Source organism: Pavona decussata, unplaced genomic scaffold, assembly GCF_977016875.1.
Source record: "Pavona decussata unplaced genomic scaffold, jaPavDecu1.1 SCAFFOLD_321, whole genome shotgun sequence".
NCBI lineage: Eukaryota > Metazoa > Cnidaria > Anthozoa > Scleractinia > Agariciidae > Pavona > Pavona decussata.
The window spans coordinates 1,479,913-1,497,500 of record NW_028145711.1 but is presented as its reverse complement, the minus strand read 5'-3'; the positions used below and the strand labels follow the sequence as shown (position 1 = coordinate 1,497,500).

General features: G+C 39.9%; 2 protein-coding genes across 2 annotated transcripts in view; both read right to left on the bottom strand.

Moving 5' to 3' along the window:
* Positions 1 to 17,588, bottom strand: part of LOC146453961 (uncharacterized) — a 119,734-nt gene that overhangs the window by 8,822 nt on the left and 93,324 nt on the right. The gene's annotated exons all lie outside the window — the stretch shown is intronic.
* On the bottom strand, positions 659 to 2,675 carry LOC146453968 (kelch repeat and BTB domain-containing protein 12-like). The gene has a single exon (XM_085095995.1). The coding sequence runs from the start codon at positions 2,609 to 2,611 to the stop codon at positions 716 to 718; it is 1,896 nt and encodes a 631-aa protein (XP_084952121.1). The 5' UTR covers positions 2,612 to 2,675; the 3' UTR covers positions 659 to 715.

The window sequence follows — 17,588 nt, the reverse complement described above, 5'->3', positions numbered from 1 at the left end:
AAATGAAATGTAAATCCGTCTTGTATTTCCTGACTACCTCCCAGTGAGTAATTAGTTTTTCTTCACTGAAACAGTTCACCGAATTGTGAGCATTTGAATCAGAAACACTGGCTTCTCTTCTTTTTTTTGTGATGTCAAGCATAACTGAGGCACGGGTTTCTCTCATCAACAGCGGTTAGCTCTAAAGCCCCGTTTTCACGATCGATGCATTTATTTCCTTTATTACGCATTGGAACAAGGAGCATTGAACCAAATTCACTGTCCACCATGCTTTTATTCAGTCATTAGCCGCTGAGTAGTTCGTTTATTGGCGCAAGCCACTTTGAATTTCGAAAATTAGATTTATTTATTTATTTTTCACATTTTTTTTGCCTAGAGAAGTTGATGGATGAGTTATAACCGAAATCTTTTTTTAAATAAAAATTGAATATGTAGCTCTAAGGGAGCGTCGCTCTTAAATACCCTCAAATAGAGAGAAGGTTGTATATTACTTGATTCAAAGAGCGATGACAAGGTTTTAAACGATTTAGATTAATTTAAGTGCTTAAGGATGAGAAAGTCGGCCCTACAACTGAGAGCCCATTCACATGGAAAAAATGCCTCAGAGTTGTTCCTAAAATAGCAGTACTGAAAAGATGGTGTTTTAATCATTGTCGAATACTTCTTTAGTTAGCTAAAAAAAAAAACAAAGATGATTAAACAAACTGTTTTTATGTTACGTGATTAAGCAAAAATGTTTGACTTTTGAGCCAATGGGTGTCTCCTGATCCAGATGATTCCCAGGTATTGAGAGACCGGAACATTTCAAGGGCGACGAAACTTTTCTGAGGAATTGGCTTCCTTTAAAAACTCTCATAGAACAAGCTCCAGCCACTGAAACTATACGTCTATTAGGTAGTTCAGTTTTCCTTTTCCATTGATTCTGATTAGGATCGTAGCATTCAACTGTTATTATTGGATCCCGAACAGTAACTTCATGTCTTGATCTACAATTTCGCGAGGAGCAGGACTCCACAGAATATTGAACTACTGCGTGCAGCTTGTCATCAACACACATCAGACCAGCTACACAACCTTCAGAAAACCCGTCTGGTATTTTTAAGCTTGCTATGAGTTGCCATTCATCTGTTGTTTCGTTGTAAACTTCACATAACTTGTCGTCAGAAGGAGTTCCTATTCCACCGATGACAAAAACTTTCCCATGCGCAACAGCTCCTTGTGCCTCAGATCGCTCTACCTTCATCTCAGCAATTTTTTCCCACTTGTTAGCAGTAAGATCATACCTATAAGCATCCCTTAGGCAACTAAAACGCCACTTACCACCAAGAAAATAAACGAAATTGTCCTTGTTTATGATGCAGATCCCCCTTCTTGAATCCCAATCAAATGATGACACATCTTCCCACCTGTTCAATTTTGGAATGTACTTAGTGATACTGGAGTAAGTCCTTATTTGAGTAGTTCCGCGGCGTTCAGCAACCAAAGCGTACATCTCGTTCTCTCCCGTAACAAATATGTGACACGCTGGGTCTACTCCTTTTGATAATTTTAATGATGTAAATATTGACGTCAATGATGTCAAAGAGTCAGAAAGTGAATCGTAGCATAACAGGTTGAGATCACCTCCAAAAAAACATTCTGCTGTAAGATAGAGTTTATCCTCACAAGAAAACGTTCTGTACTGGAGTTGGGGTATTGCCCTTGGCGCCTTACACCAAGTATCCTCTCTGGGCAAATAACAGAGAGTATTTTCTTTTCGTCCTGGCTCGAAAATTAGTATTACGGGAGTCTCAAGGGACTTTCTCGGCCTTACGTTTTGTGACCGATGGTTGTTGGACTCAATAAACCTCAAGGCGTCCTTTACCAGACCTACACAGCTGTCATTACAACTCACAAGTTTATTTTTCGCGATATTACTACACAGGTAGTCACGATTTACATGAACAAGTCGAACGTGACGAAATAATTCGGAGAAATATTTCTTTCGCTCCACTTTGTTACGATCAATCCACGTTAAAATTAATTCGAACACATCCTCTTCGGCGCTAACATTTAACTCGTCGCTTGAGATCCACATTTCAATGTCATTAATCGGCATATTCAAAAACTCTTCCTTTGTTGATACTGCGTTAAAATTTGCAAAGACAAACGTTTTGACGCCAGAAATGGCTTCCTTGCAACGGTATGTTTGAGCAAAGTGATAAATTGGAAGACAATTCGAAAAATTTAAATTCTGTGTCAAAGAAATTCCAGCGAGAGATTTTAATTGTGGAAGAAACATGTAGTCTGCTACGGCGATCAGGTCTTGTGCGCGGTCTCCATCTGATATCTGAACTTCGCCAGTGTAAATAAACTCCAGGATGTCTCTAAGAACAAATTCATTTAGCATTTCTAAACGAACTACTCCATCTTTGGACTCCCTCATATCACAGCTGAGAAGTTTATCAAAGAATTGACTCGCCTTGGCCAAAACGTTCCTGTGAGCTTGAAATTTCTTCTCATCTTCAACCACTAAGGTAACGTCGCATGGGTGATTACAGACATCTTGTGGCCAGAAGAGATGCTTATTGTTCGGAATATGAGAAATAGTTTCAGTTGACGGTGTTTCCATAACTGAATGAAACTGGGTTATTCAAGGACAGTGATAAATTCTTGCTGTATTCTCAGTTCAGTGTGCTATGATGACGATGCAATATTGCTCTAATGCGGGTTTACAAGTCATTAAAAGAACAATAATGCCTAGCCTCAATCAGCTCAGTCATGCATGGCTCAATTTGCAAATGCAAATGCGACGATATCGAAAGTGTCTTGAAATGATCACGAATACGTCTGCATAACATGAGGTGACCTTGGGCGCTTTCCATTCAGTCAAAATTTCCGAGATTTCCGGTCAGAAATCCAATGGAACGGGAAAAGTTCCGGAAAGAATTTCCGAAAATTTAGGACTACCTTTTGAGCTTACCCTTCTTTCCGAAATTTCCGGAATTACCGAATTTTCTGTGTTCCATTCGCGATCAGTGTCGGATTTAGTCTCCCCGGCCGAGCGCGAACGTCACGTAAGCCGAAAGAGCCGCAAACAAAATGGCTACGGAAGTGTATCAATGTTCTACTTGTGGTTTTTTGTCTGAGATTTTCGACGTTTTCTTAAACCACGAATGTCACTTACCTACGACCAGCAACGGTAGGTTTACATTCAATCCAGGTCACGCGTAAACAGTATTTCCAAGAATGAAATGAACATTCGAATTTCTCTTTGTAATGTCCGACGTGTGAATGGAATGTTGGACATTTCTCTGCAAATCGTTCCGAAAAAGACGCATTAACTGAAAAAAAGATTCAAAATACTAGGGAAACAATTGTTATTCTTTAAATAAAAAATTTTGCAATGTAAAGAAAAATTCATAGCTTTATACCGTCAATAAGCTAGGGAAATTTATACGGGAACTCTGAAATCTCGTTGGCGATTTTCAAATTAAACTTACATGTAAATTTCTAAACTCCGTTCAAATTTCAAAAATATCGTTCACGCGTGACCTGGGTTGATTGTAAGCCTCCTCACGTGATTCACAAGTTCAGGGACCCGTTCCATTTGACCAGCAGAAATTCTGAAATCTTGAACCGGTTTTTTTTGTTGAATGGAAAGCGCCCCTTGTTTTAAAATTCCATAATTCCATTCCATTATTCTATTAAAATGTTATATTTTCCAGAGCACCAGAAACGACAAATGAATCGCAATCTCTTAACAGCCAATTTGACGTTTATTAGACACTTGAAAATAAAGTTCTACACGCGGATCGAACGCATGATGAAGCGCCTTTGCCGCTATGATCGTGGCCAAAATAATCGTGATAAATGTCACCAGTAAAAACTGCAAAAAACTATCAGCTTCAGTTAATTTTCATCAGTCAAAGACCAACAGAGGGTAATCTGACGCCACATTGGAATGTCGCTCCAATTTGGACAATTTGAGTGCCCCATTTAGTATAGCAGTCAAATTTCTATTCTTTTTTAAACTTTAATTAAATAAAGACTTTGGAAGCATGCTGTTTGTGTGGACACGTTACGTTACTAGTACGAGTATGCACAGTGCGTTGCTCAGTTCGCTCGTCTCGAGATCATTGTCAACCGTCGTAGGCCGGTGCCGCGGCGTTAAGCAAACACTTAAGTGTAGAACAAAGGCTAAACTGTACAAGAAATGCAATCGTCGTGAAAAGCAAAGCGCTTCTATGGGTTAATTTACACATACCGATTGATCGGACCGATTTGGCATAGAAAATGAGTGACCGGAAAAAAATTGGTCTAATGATTTGAATCAGGCCTATTTCCATCCCACACTACACAAAAAGAAAAAATGGCCCATGCGATTGAATCTTGTGATCCCGGGCCGATAAATCAGTGCGTGTAAATTGGCCTTAAGTTAACGTAGACCACGAGCTGTATTATCACAACCTTTGTCTTATTTTTCTGTGGGTATATTTACTTCGATGAATTAAAGCTCAGGTATTTGTTTTTTGCAATTCTTCGTCTTGTTTGTTTGTCATTTTATGCCCAATGTTTGTGAATGGGTGGCAGTGTCTCCCACAGTTCCTGTTTAACTTCCCTAAGCGATGCTCTTAGGTATGACCTTACTGCCAACAAGTAAAACAAAATGCTGAGATAAACAAAAGCGATCTGAGGCACAACGCGCCGCCGCTGACGGGAACATTTTTGTTATCGATGAAATAGGAACTCCTTTCGACGAAAAGTTATGTGAAGTTTACAACGAAACAACAGATCAATGGCAGCTCATATCAACTTTAAAAATACCAGACGGGTTTTTTAAGAGTTGTGTAGCTGCTGAGATGTGTTTTGGATGCAAGCTGCACGCACTAGTTCAGTATTTTGTGGAGTCTTGCTGCCCACGAAATTGTAAACAAAGACATGAGTAACTGCACGTGATCCATAATAACAATCGAATGCTCCGAACCTATTTAGAATGAGTGAAAAAAGAAAACAGAAGCGCCTCATAGGCGTAGTCTCAGTGGCTCGAGAGTGTATCATGAGAGTTTTAAAAGAAAGTCAATTTCTCAGAAAAGTTTCGTCTCCTTTGAAGTGTTACAGACTCTTACAACCTCAGATCTAGAGATCAGGAGATACCCATTGACACAGGAGCCAAACATTTTTTGTGTTATTACAGTCGAACTTCCCGTAAGCGGCCACCCTTAATGTGTAGCCTAGGTGGTTACTTACGAGAGGTAAGATCAAGGGGTCTCATTTTGAACTCATTAGCATCAGATTAGCTAGGTAGCTCCAGAGATTACCCCCATTCGTCAATGCTCATCTAAACCCTTTCAATAACTTTGAGTAGCCACTAAAGGTTTTTAAATTTTCCAAACTTATATTGCCAAAGTATTTCACCATCCAATGTGATGGGTTTTCTGTGATAAATTACCTAATACCGCGAATAGGACAAGGTGAATTCGGTAAGACTATTTTAGGTCTATTTCGGGAAACCCGGTGCCTCCGATTGTGACATTCATGTCCCCTGTACTACCCAAGAGTGTACATGTCATAATGTTACAAAGGCAAATTGCCCAACTTCCGACAGGGAGTAGATGTCAGGACGCATGTGACAAGTGGTCGCTTACGGAAGGTTAAAAACAAAACAAAATTGGAGACTGTCTAAAAGTGGACGCGTTCGCCTCCAAGAAGTTGTCGCTTACGAGACTCTCCAACTATAGTGATTTGACTGGAAAAATTTTGGTATGTTTGAAAAGTGGTCACTGAAAGAGGTGGTCGCTTACGAATGGTGGTCGCAAGGCGAGGTTTAACTGTGTATAAAAAAACCGTTTCAATAATCCGTTTTTGTTAGCTAACTAAAGAAAGATTTGTCAACACATTACTAAAAAATCACCCTGCTTTGTTGACCTAAGTATTCTATTAACAACAAATTGAATTTTTTTGTCCATATCTGAGGGCGCTCTCTGCTGTAGGGCGGACTTTTTCGTCCTTGAACATTTCCTTTCGTTTTCAGTTTTTGGTTGGCAAGAGCGAAAGTGAGTGAACTGAAAAGTTTCAGTTAGCCTGAAAAGATCAGTGAAACTGTTAATCCCGAGAATGCCTTCCTGTTCAAATCCACTGGCCTTGTCTAAATATTGTTATAAACATGCTAGATGGTGCTTTTCTCTTTTACCCGCCTTTTAGTTTCACAGTCGTCAACTACGGTGTCCTTGAGTCGTTGTCTGTTATGGAACTCTTCAGAAAGTTCAGCCGAGTTGCTGAATTCTTCCTGCGCTAGACCGTCAACTCTGACAACCTTGCAAAGCTTAGCTTTAGACATCATTTGTACTAGGGAATTGAAAACCATTCAACTGAGTCGATCTGATCTGGTTGCTAGTGTGATTGCAGTGCTTGGTGATATGATGTGAGTTTTGCATATCGCTCTCAATGATGGTACTGTGGCCATGCCAAGCTTTGAAACAGCACATTGCATCGTCGCTTCCAGACTTCGTACGAAGTGTTTCCACCTGTGTTCTTACTCTTACCTCCGATTGAACGAACAAAGGGATGATTTGTTTCCCTCCAAATCCGACTTAAAAGTATTTAATGGCCACCACTGCCACCAGTGTGAAGAATCAATTTGAAGATTAAACTGCGTACCTAGCCTCCAGTTATGTGTGATTCACTGCTGTCCATTGAAGCAGATCCGAAGGTTTTGAAGAAAATTTCCTTCCATGACTACTCATTGTACAGACGTTTCATGAATTTTGTTTAAACCTGCTGACCTTTTTTTTTTAGCCTCTCAGAATAGGACAATATTTGGTAACAGAATAAGGGGTTGTTTTTTTTTTCGGTGATTAGTTTTCCTGACATAAGAGAGTAAACTTTCCCTGTAGCTCTAGTATTAAATATTCGCAGTTCTTCTTAAACCAGTTAGAAAGGCTTCGCTACCTTCAAATACACCTTGTTTATAATTGTTAAGACAATGTTCTGAGTTTTGATTAACATGTGTTGATCCAGCTTCGTGTGATTCTCTTCTGTCCTTTCAAGTTCAACTGCAGAACATCCATAAGGTACCAGGAATTTGTGACGAGATTCCGTTCCTGCAAGCTAACGAGTTGGCGAGCTAAGTTTCCCCAAGTTAAATATTAATGTGTCGCTTTTCCTGCACGGCACTTACAGTTAAAAAAAAATCTGTTGTCACCGAGCCTTACTAGAGATGTTTCACTAGAGATGATTCAACACCTAGCGTTGAGTACGGTTTTGATTGAAAACCATCAGGGAAAAGGGAATTTTGCCATAAAACAAAATTTGAAAGCTCTTACGGAAACTTAGAGCAAAAACAAACGTCTTCTACCACAAGAAACGTCATCATTTCCGATTCGCAACATGAGGAACTCGAAAGAAGAAAGAAAGATAAGTGCGGTCGCAAATACTGGTCGACATCCGTTTTCGGCCTCGAATAACGAGCACATGACCTTCTATTGGTTTTAAAAATAATGCATTACATAGGTGATGTTAATAGGCCTTATCACGGTTTTCGACGCCATTTTGACGGGTAGGCAAACAGGCTTGAAATAACAGTGTTTGTACGGAAATCCGATGTCAAATAATTTTCATAAAACATCGCTTCTGAAAAATTCTTGAATTGGTAACTTTTGGCACTAGAAAAAGGATTTTAAGAACAAAATTGGAGGCATGTAGCTGTGACAGAAAGCGTCCAGTCGTTTTTTGAACTTTCCATACATTCCCCTATATTTTTTCCTGCGAACTATTTTTAGTAGCAGTTCACGGCTGGTTCGCTATACAGACAAATGTATGGAAAGTTCAAAACACGACTGGACGCTTTCTGTCACAGCTACATCCCTCCAATTTTGTCCTTAAAATCCTTTTCTTAGTGCCAAAAGTTTCCAATTCATGAATTTTTCAGAAGCGATGTTTTATGAAAATTATTTAACATCGGATTTCCATACCGTAAACACTGTTATTTCAAAACTGTTTGCCTTCCCGTCAAAAAGGCCAACCTCGTTCCCAGGGTCTCTCTTCTTCCCGCCCCAGCGAGAGAGAGAGAGAGACCCTGGGTGAAGCTGGTCACGTGACAGCACACGACAAACTTCTCCCCAGTCGGGGTACACTCGTTCAATTATTTCACTCGCAAGAGCCGATCAGAGATTTTCAAGCGGGTGCGATTTGAAGCAAGCGAAATGCGAGAGATTTGGCGCAGTTTCATGCCGTCTGCAAAAATCGTATATTAAGTACAATGTAGGAAATTTCAAACGGTCAATGAAGCAGAGGTTGATCATAAATTCTACAACTTGAATCGGAGTAATTTATCCACACTAGTTGGAACTGATTCCATGAATTGTACCAGAAATAGCTTTTATTCAAGCTTAAACTGCGGTAATAAGTTAAAGTACATCTTTTGCTCTATGAAATGAAATGTAGCTCATAAAAATTCTTTCAGTAACAGCATTATAATTCATCACTCAAGAAAATACAAGCACATTCCTCTTGTTCAGTATTCTGTTTATTTACATGTAATTCGCGAAGCACAATATTGAATATATATTTGGTCACCGATTTCCTGTGAATAAATACATTGTTTTCGATCACAATCAGCGCTCTGAGCTCAATATTTTTCGTTTAACTACGTCTTAAAGTCAAGGACATGGGAAATAAACTAAGACGAAAAGTACCTTTGAATTATATTCACACGCGGCTTGCTTCAGTCCGTTGGTATTTTTGAACACTTCGCCTGCTTACATTCTATTGCCAAAAATTCTTGGTGTTCCATTCGGCAATACTAAAATTGATCTTCCTTCCCATTTCACCCCATTAAGAGCTCTGTTAAAAGGCGTAATTAAAGCCAGCGATACTTCTGTTCTAATCACCATGCCTGTTTAGGTTTTGACTCAAGCGTCCCCCATCGTCTGTCGGTTTCCCTCTGGCGTCCGAAACGACTGTTTTTAAAATAATTCTTTTGAATTAACAACACTCTACCTGAGTGGAAGAAACGTGAACCTCTTCCAGGTCTCAAGTGAGTGTGTGATGTAGAAATGCTTGGTTGTAAAACCGCTTGTTGTCGTAAAGTTCGTTGCTGGCTTCTCCGTCCTTCTGAGAAAGCGACAACTGCATACTTTACTACCCCTCCCTAACGACTAATTGTGTCAAGCACCCAGATTTTGGGTGCCACGTGACCAGCTTCACCCAGGGTCTCTCTCTCTCTCCCGCTGGGGCGGGAAGAAGAGAGACCCTGGGAACGAGGTTGCAAAAAGGCGTCGAAAACCGTGATAAGACCTATTGCCATGGCAACCGGACGTCATCGCTCGAACGCTTAAAATTACTTCCTCCTGGCAAGTCTTATTTCACTTCTCAACCTCTGAGATAATTAAAACTGGGCTCACGAGAACTTCGTGGTCACCGACCAGGTATTGGACAACACAACAGCTTCGAATACGACAACATCTTTCGAAAACCTTCGAATCCAGTTCAATTCTGTCATGAGTGCACCGTCTAAACCCGTCTTCAAACCAGACACGAACGATACACCTTCTGACGTTACCATTATTGTCAAAAATGGTGAAAAATTTGAAGCTCACAAGCACATTTTGGCCAACGCAAGTCCTTTCTTTGAGAAGCTGATGAGCACTGACATGAGGGAGTCGAAAGAAGGAGTTGTTCGTTTACAGATGCTCACGGAGTCTGTTTTGGGAGACATATTGGAGTTTATTTACACCGGCTGTGTTCAGATATCGGATGAAGACCGTGCATACGATCTGTTCGCGATGGCAGACTACTTGTTTCTTCCACAACTTAAGTCTCTCGCTGGAGATGTTTTAATACGGGATATAAATTGTTCGAATTGTGTTTCACGTTATCATTTTGGCGAGACATATCAATGCGAGGAACTCATTGCCGCCACCAAAAACTTTATCTTTGCAAATTTCAGTACCTTGGCGAAAACAGACGAATTTTTGAACATGCCAAGTAATGAAGTTGAAATGTGGATCTCAAGCGACGAAATAAATGTTAGCGCCGAGGAAGATGTGTTTGAATTCATCTTAGCCTGGATTGCTTACAACAAAGTCGATCGAAAGAAATATTTCTTCACCTTATTTCGTCACGTTCGAGTAGTTTACATATCGCGTGACTACTTCCGCACTAATATCATGACAAACAAACTTGTGACATGTGACACAGATTGCATGGATCATTTGAATAAATCTGAAAACAATGAAAGATGTTTCTTGAAACCGAGAAAATCGCTAGAAGTTCCTGTTATATTTATTCGTGGACGACATAGAGGAAAGTATCAATTATTTTGTTATTTTCCTCGTCAGGACGCAATCTGTACAGCGCCAGACGGAATGCCCTCACGCTGGTATATTCCATTTACTTCTCATGCTCAAATATATTTTCAAACACCAACTGACTCGGTTGAAGACTTCAACCTGTTACGCTACGATACATTATCTAACACTTCGACATCACTGTCATTAAAGCATCTGGATGATGTGTCTCAACTACTCGTCACAAGTCAAAATGAAATTTACGCGTTAGTTGGTGAACGCTTTGCTGAGTTTGAAAGAATTTGTCCTTCCAGCATCATGAAGCATGACCATGAATCAAACTCTTGGAAACATGAGTCGTCATTTGATTGGGCTCCAAGATATAACGTCTGCCTTATTTACAAGGATGATTTTATATACTTCCTTGGTGGCAAAGTTCGTTGGCCTTTATCGACAGCCTTGGCAGACGCCTACAGATATGACATTTCTGCAAAAAAGTTTGAAAAAATAGCTAAAATGAAAGAAGCAAGAAGTTGCGCCCACGGTGCTGCATTTCACGGGAAAATTTTCGTTATCGGTGGAGAAGGAAGTTTAGACATTTTGGGAAGAAGATGTTTTTTGAGGACAACTTGTGAGGTCTACAACGAAACAACAGATGAGTGGCAAATGATCGCAGGCTTAAAAGTCCCAAATGGGTTTTCTCTAAGCTGTGTAAATGGTGTGCTATCTGTTGATGACAAGCTGTATGTACTGGGCACCTATTTCCGGTCTTTCCTCCCATCCATGTCCCATCGGACTACACGCGATAGAGAAACACTTTCTAATATACGCCCATTAACAACAATTGAATGCTATGACCCTGACAAGAATGAGTGGAACAAGGAAACTGAATTTCCTGATAAAATAACGTTGGAAATGGGTCCTACGTCTTCTATGAGAGTTTTTAAAGAAAGTGAATTCCTAAGAAAGGTTTCGTCCCCATTAAAATGTCAATGCCCCTCGCAATCGCAGACCAAGAATCAGGAGTCACTCCCTGACATGCAAAACAAAAACAAATGTTTAGTCATGTGATGAATACACTGAAAGGTAAATCACAACCACCGCATAACCACCAAAATAAAACAAAACATTCGTCCACTCTTTTGCCATTCCTGAAGGGGTGAAGGGGTAGGGAGGGGGATGGGGCTGTGTACTGTAAAACATCCCTTTGCCAGATTTAAGGTGTAACGCTGCCTATGAAATAATTTTAATTCAATTACCAATATTAATCAATGATGAGGAAGTGCGTTCGATGGTCTCGATCACAGGTTCTCCCTCCTTTCACAAGTTGCTGGTGATGCCATCCGCCCCTGCAAAATCTGCGATGATGCCAAGTACACGTCGCTAGCTCCATGTTGTTCATTTGCTGATCGATCGATTGACTGTCTCATACAATCTCGACTACAAACGCAATTAGGAGTGCCTTCTTTCTACGTCGAACGCAATTGCACCCGCGTCCAAGACTTTCACTAGTCAACACATTCTTTCTTGAGTAAATTGTTTTGTCTTTCACTTCGTACAATAGCTTAGTATAGTTAACATTCTTATAGTTTAATTTAAAATATTGTATACAACTATCCACCTTTCGCTAGGTGTATTGTGTCCCTTACTATTCTTGCAAATTTCGTATGGAAGTAAGATTTGCATTCTTTTTTATACTTGAATTAAATAAAGACTTTGACGGCACGTTTTTTGTATGGACACGTTACAAGTTTGCGCAGTGCGTTACTCAGTTCTCTCATCTCGAGAACATTGTCAACCGTCCTAGGGCACCGCGGCGTTAAGCATACACTAGTGTAGAACAAAGGCTGAATTGTACAAGAAATGCAATCGTCGTGAAAAGCGCTTTTATGGGTTAATTTACAAAAACCGATTAATCGGACCGATTTGGCATAGAAAATCAGGGGCACCCAACGACTGTTTTCTCTCAGATCCTTTAAAACGCCATTTTAGGTTATGTGGAGTGCCTTCAAAGCTCTGTAGGTTCATTTAAGGCTGCGCTATAATATTTTTATCTGTTCGGTCATTCTAGGGGAACTTCAATCTTTTCGAAATTACTAGGGCATTTTTGTCCATTTCCCGAAAACCTTAGGTCTTATTTCCTTTCCGAAAATCTTAGCTGATCTTTTTTCGGTACACGAAACGACATTTTTATGAATCCGAAAACACTAGGCCTTAAATTTCCCATACCACGAAAGTTCGAGGTGAAAATTCCCTTTAGAAAATTGTAGGAGGGCCTTCCGAACAGATAATTTACCGAAACGATCCGTTGGGTGCCCCTGGAAAATGAGTGACCGGACAAAAACACGGCGAAACGATTTGAATCAGGTTCCTTTTTATATATCTTGTAGATTGTAAATTGTATACACCATATTTTCATTCATCATTTCAATTATATATAGACTCACGCCTGCTGATTCTAAATTTTTGAATGAAGACTTCATTCATTCATCCCACACTACACCAATAGAAGAAAATGACCCATGCGATTGAATCTTGTGATAGGGCCGATAAATCAGGACGTGCACTGATTAGCCTTAAGTAAACGTTGACCACGAGCTGTAATACCACAACCTTTATCTTATCTGGTCTATGGGTATATTTACTTCGATTACAGCTGGTATTTATAAGTGTAATTCTTCATCTTGTTTGCTTGTCATGGTTTTGTGCCCAATTTTTGTGACTGGACGACGGAGCCTTTCAAGGTTCTTGTTTAATTCCTTTAAGTGATCCTCACAATACAGATATAACTTTACTGCCAACAAGATGGAAAAAATTGCAGAGATCAACGTAGAGCGATCTGAGATAGACAGGGAAATTTTTGTCAGCGAATTAGAAACTGCTTTCGAAGAGAGGTTATGTGAAGTTTGCGTATATACAACGAAACAACAGATCAATGCTTACTCATGATCATAGCAAGCTTAAAAATGCCAGACGGGTTTTCTAAGGGTTGTGTAGCTGCTCTGATGTGTGTTGGAGGCAAGCTGCACGCATTAGTTCATTATTTTGTGGAGTCGCGCTGCCCATGAAATTGTACATTAAGATATGAAGTAACTGCACGGGATCCATAATAACAACTGAATGCTCGAGCTCCGATCCTAAAGTACCCAATCGGCGAATGGGACACTTCCTTTCGTTTTCAGTTATTGGTTGGCCAGAGCGAAAGTGAGTGAACTGAAAAGATCAGTGAAGCATGTTTATTCAAGAATGCTTTCCTGTTCGTAACTACGGGCCTTGTCCAAATATTGTTATAAATTTGCTAGATGCTGCAGTCATTTTCCGCCTCTTAGTTTCACAGTCGTCAACCACGGTGCCCTTGAGTCGTTGTCTGGAGTATGGAAATCTTCGGAAAGTTCAAGCGAGTTGCTGCTTTCTTCCGGCGCTAGACCGTCAATTCTGAGAACCTTGCTAAACTTTAGACATCATTTGTACTAGGGAATAGAAAATCGTACAATTGAGTGGACCTGATCTGGTTGCTAGTGTAATTGCAGTGCTTGGTGTTTTTACTAATGGTACTATGGCCATCAAACTTTGAAACGCTACAATGGATCGTCGCTTCCAGACTTCGTACGAAGTGTTTCCGCCTGTGTTGTTACTCTTACCTCCGCTTGAACGAAGAAAGGGAAGAGTTAATTTCCTCCAATCCGGCTTAAAAGGAGTTTATGGCCACTAATGCTACCAATGTGAAGAATCCATTTCTCAAGTCCCGTTAATGTACTCAACTCATATAGATCGACTCAGAGCAAACACCCATATTTATTTTACACAGTGAAGTACGTTAAATTACAACCCCGCCTACACCTAATTAGATTGGGGCCGGGAATACGCGCGAAATTTTTTTTTTCCACAAACAGGTATATAGTCAGGTTTCGACTTCCGCTACGATACTAACTAATATATAATTTAACAGCTTGCTTAGCTCGCTAATGGTAGATACCTCAATTAAAGATTGATGTATGGACTCAATTTATGAACTGATCCGCAGGCGAAGCCCACAAACTTAATTGCAAAAAAAAAAATGGACGTGACCAAAATTTTCAGTAATGCAATTCATCGATTCCGTCTCTTCCCTTTCATCTCCACTTTGGCAAAGGCAGGGTGATATCTTGTTGATGATGTTGTGCTACTCAGCCTGGATGCAATTTTGGAAGTCTTTTCTGTCATAACCAAGAGTATTTCTTGGTTATATTAATATTGTTTCAGTTTAGCGAGTTATACCGAAACCCCTAGATTCCCTCCAGCTGTAAGAGTCCGTATTAATGTCTCGGTACAGTAGGCTTAGTTTGAATGAATGCTGTAGCCAAAGAAAACATCCTGTTTTTATCCTTGCACAATAGAGCAAAGAGTCTTGATGTTTTCATGATGTATGTTCCTTGCTGAACTTTTTTCTTTTTGAACAAAATATCTTTTCACAACCGCTATGCAGATGTTTTATGAATTTTGTAGCTGTGTTTATAGCTGCTGTCCTTATTTTAAGGCTTTCTGAAAAGGAAGAGTTTTTAAAATTGAATAAGGGCTTTTTCGGTTAAATTTGCTTTCCTGACAGATGAGTATAAATTATTGCTGTAGATCTATCTCCTATTATTTCCAGTTTGTTACAAACATACCTAGCTTTAGTTTGTAATTGTTAAGACGGCATTCCTACGTCAGGTGTGGTTAAACTGTGTGTATCGAGGTATGTGTGATTCACTGCTGTCCAGTGAAGGCCAATTGTACCAGATCCAAAGGTTTTGAATAACATTTCGTTCCTTAACTGCTCACAGACGTTTTATAAATTTTGTTCCAACCTGCTGACCTCATTTTAGCCTCTCAAAATAGAGAGGTGTTTTTGTAACAGAATAAAGATTTTTTTGTGATTAGCTTTCCTGACGGGAAAGAGTAGACTTTCGCAGTAGTTCTAGTATTAAGTATTCCTGTTCTTTAAAAACTTTTTAAAACACATCGCTGGCTACAAACACACCACGTTTGTAATTGTTAAGACCATATTCTGAGTTATGATTAAACTGTGTGGATCCAGCTTTATGTCATTCACTACTCTCCCTTGAAGTTCAATTGCAGTATATCCCTAAGGTATCAGGAATTTGTGACGAGTTTCCGTTCTCGCAAGCTAAGCGAGTTGACAAGTCTCCACGAGTTAAATGTGTCATTTTTTTTCCAGCGCGGCACTTACAGTTGAAAAATCTCTTGTCACCCCGCCTTACTAGAGCTTTTTCAAACTTCAAAACCCAACGTTGAGTACAGAACAGAACAAAATAGGTTACAAACCATCAAGGAAAAATGATATTCTCTCGAAGTAGAGGTATGAAAAATCTTTCGGGAAAGCACGACAGAAACGGACGTCTTCTACCACAAGAGACGTCATAGTTTGGCCGATTCACAACATGAGGAAGTTGAAAGAAAGATAAGTGCGGTTGCCAATACTGGTCGACATCCGTTTATGGCCTCGATTAGGGTCCACATGACCTTCTATTGCTTTCAGAAATAACGCATTACATAGCCCACTTAAATTAGATATTAATTGCCATGGCAGCCTGACGTCATCGCTCGAACGGTTAGCATAACTTCCTTCTGAAACGTTTTATTTCAATTCTCAACCTCTGCGACAATTAAAACTGGGCTCACGAGAACTTCTTGGTCACCAACCAGGTATTGGACAAATTAACAAATTCGAATACGACAACAGTCTTCGAAAAACTTCGAATCCAGTTTAATTCTGTTATGAGTCCACCGTCTAAGCCCGCCTTCAAACCCCAAGACACGAACGATACACCTTCTGACGTTACCATAATTGTCGAAGATGGTAAAAAATTCGAAGCACACAAGCACATTTTGGCCGATGCAAGTCCTTTCTTTGATAAGTTGCTGAGCACTGACATGAGGGAGTCGAAAGAAGGAGTTGTTCGTTTGCAGATGCTGACTGAGTCTGTTTTGGGAGACATATTGGAGTTTATTTACACCGGTTGTGTACAAATATCGGAAGAAGACCGTGCACACGACCTGATCGAGATGGCAGACTATTTGTTTCTTCCACAACTAAAGTCTCTCGCTGCAGATGTTTTAACACGGGATATAAATTGCTCGAATTGTGTTTCGCGTTATCATTTTAGCGAAACATATCAATGCGAGGAACTCATTGCCGCAACCAAAAACTTTATCTTTGCAAATTTCAGTACCTTGGAGAAAACAGACGAATTCTTGAACATGCCAAGTAATGAGGTTGAAATGTGGATCTCAAGCGACGAAATAAATGTTAGCGCCGAGGAGGATGTGTTCGAATTCATCTTAGCCTGGATTGAACATAACAAAGTCGATCGAAAGAAATATTTCTTCACCTTATTTCGACACGTTCGTTTGTTTTATGTATCACGTGACTACTTCCGCACTTATATCGTGACAAACAAATTTGTGGTGTGTGACACAGATAGCATGGATCTTTTGAACAAATCTAAAAACAATGGAGGAGGTTGTTTGAAACCAAGAAAATCACTAGAAGTTCCTGTTATATTAATTAGTGGGGAAGAAGGACAAAATAACAAATCACTTTGTTATTTTCCTCGAGAGAACACTTGGTGTGCAGCGCCAGACGGAATGCCCTCATGCTGGTGTATTCCATTTACTACTTGTCACGATCAAATATATTTTAAAACACCAACTGACTCGGTTGAAGACTTCAACCTGTTACGCTACGATACATTCTATAACACTTCGACATCACTGTCATTAAAGCATCTGGATTATGTGTCTCAACTACTCGTCACAAGTCAAAATGAAATTTACGCTTTGGTTGGTTCAAGGTTTGATGATTTTTACGGAATGAGTCCTTCCAGCATCATGAAGCATGACTATGAATCAAACTCTTGGAAACATGAGTCGTCATTTGATTGGACACCAAGATGTAAAATCTGCATTATAAACAAGGACGATGATATTTACTTTCTCGGTGGCAGAGTGGTTGGTTGCCATTTGTCGTTTCCCTTGGCAGACGCCTACAGATATGACATTTCTGCCAAAAAGTTTGAAAAAATAGCTGAAATGAATGAAACAAGATATGGCGCCCACGGTGCTGCATTTCACGGGAAAATTTTCGTCATCAGTGGAAAAGGAAGAGTTTCACACGACCCGCGGACAACATGTTTTTTGAGGACAACTTGTGAGGTCTACAACGAAACAACAGATGAGTGGCAAATGATCGCAGGCTTAAAAGTTCCAAATGGGGTTTCTCTAACCCGTGTAGTTCGTATGCTATCTGTTGATGACAAGCTGTATGTACTGGGCCAGTAT

What these genes read in the sequence shown, in the direction of transcription:
- LOC146453968 (XM_085095995.1), bottom strand. Translation starts at nt 2,611, where the DNA reads ATGGAAACACCGTCAACTGAAACTATTTCTCATATTCCGAACAATAAG.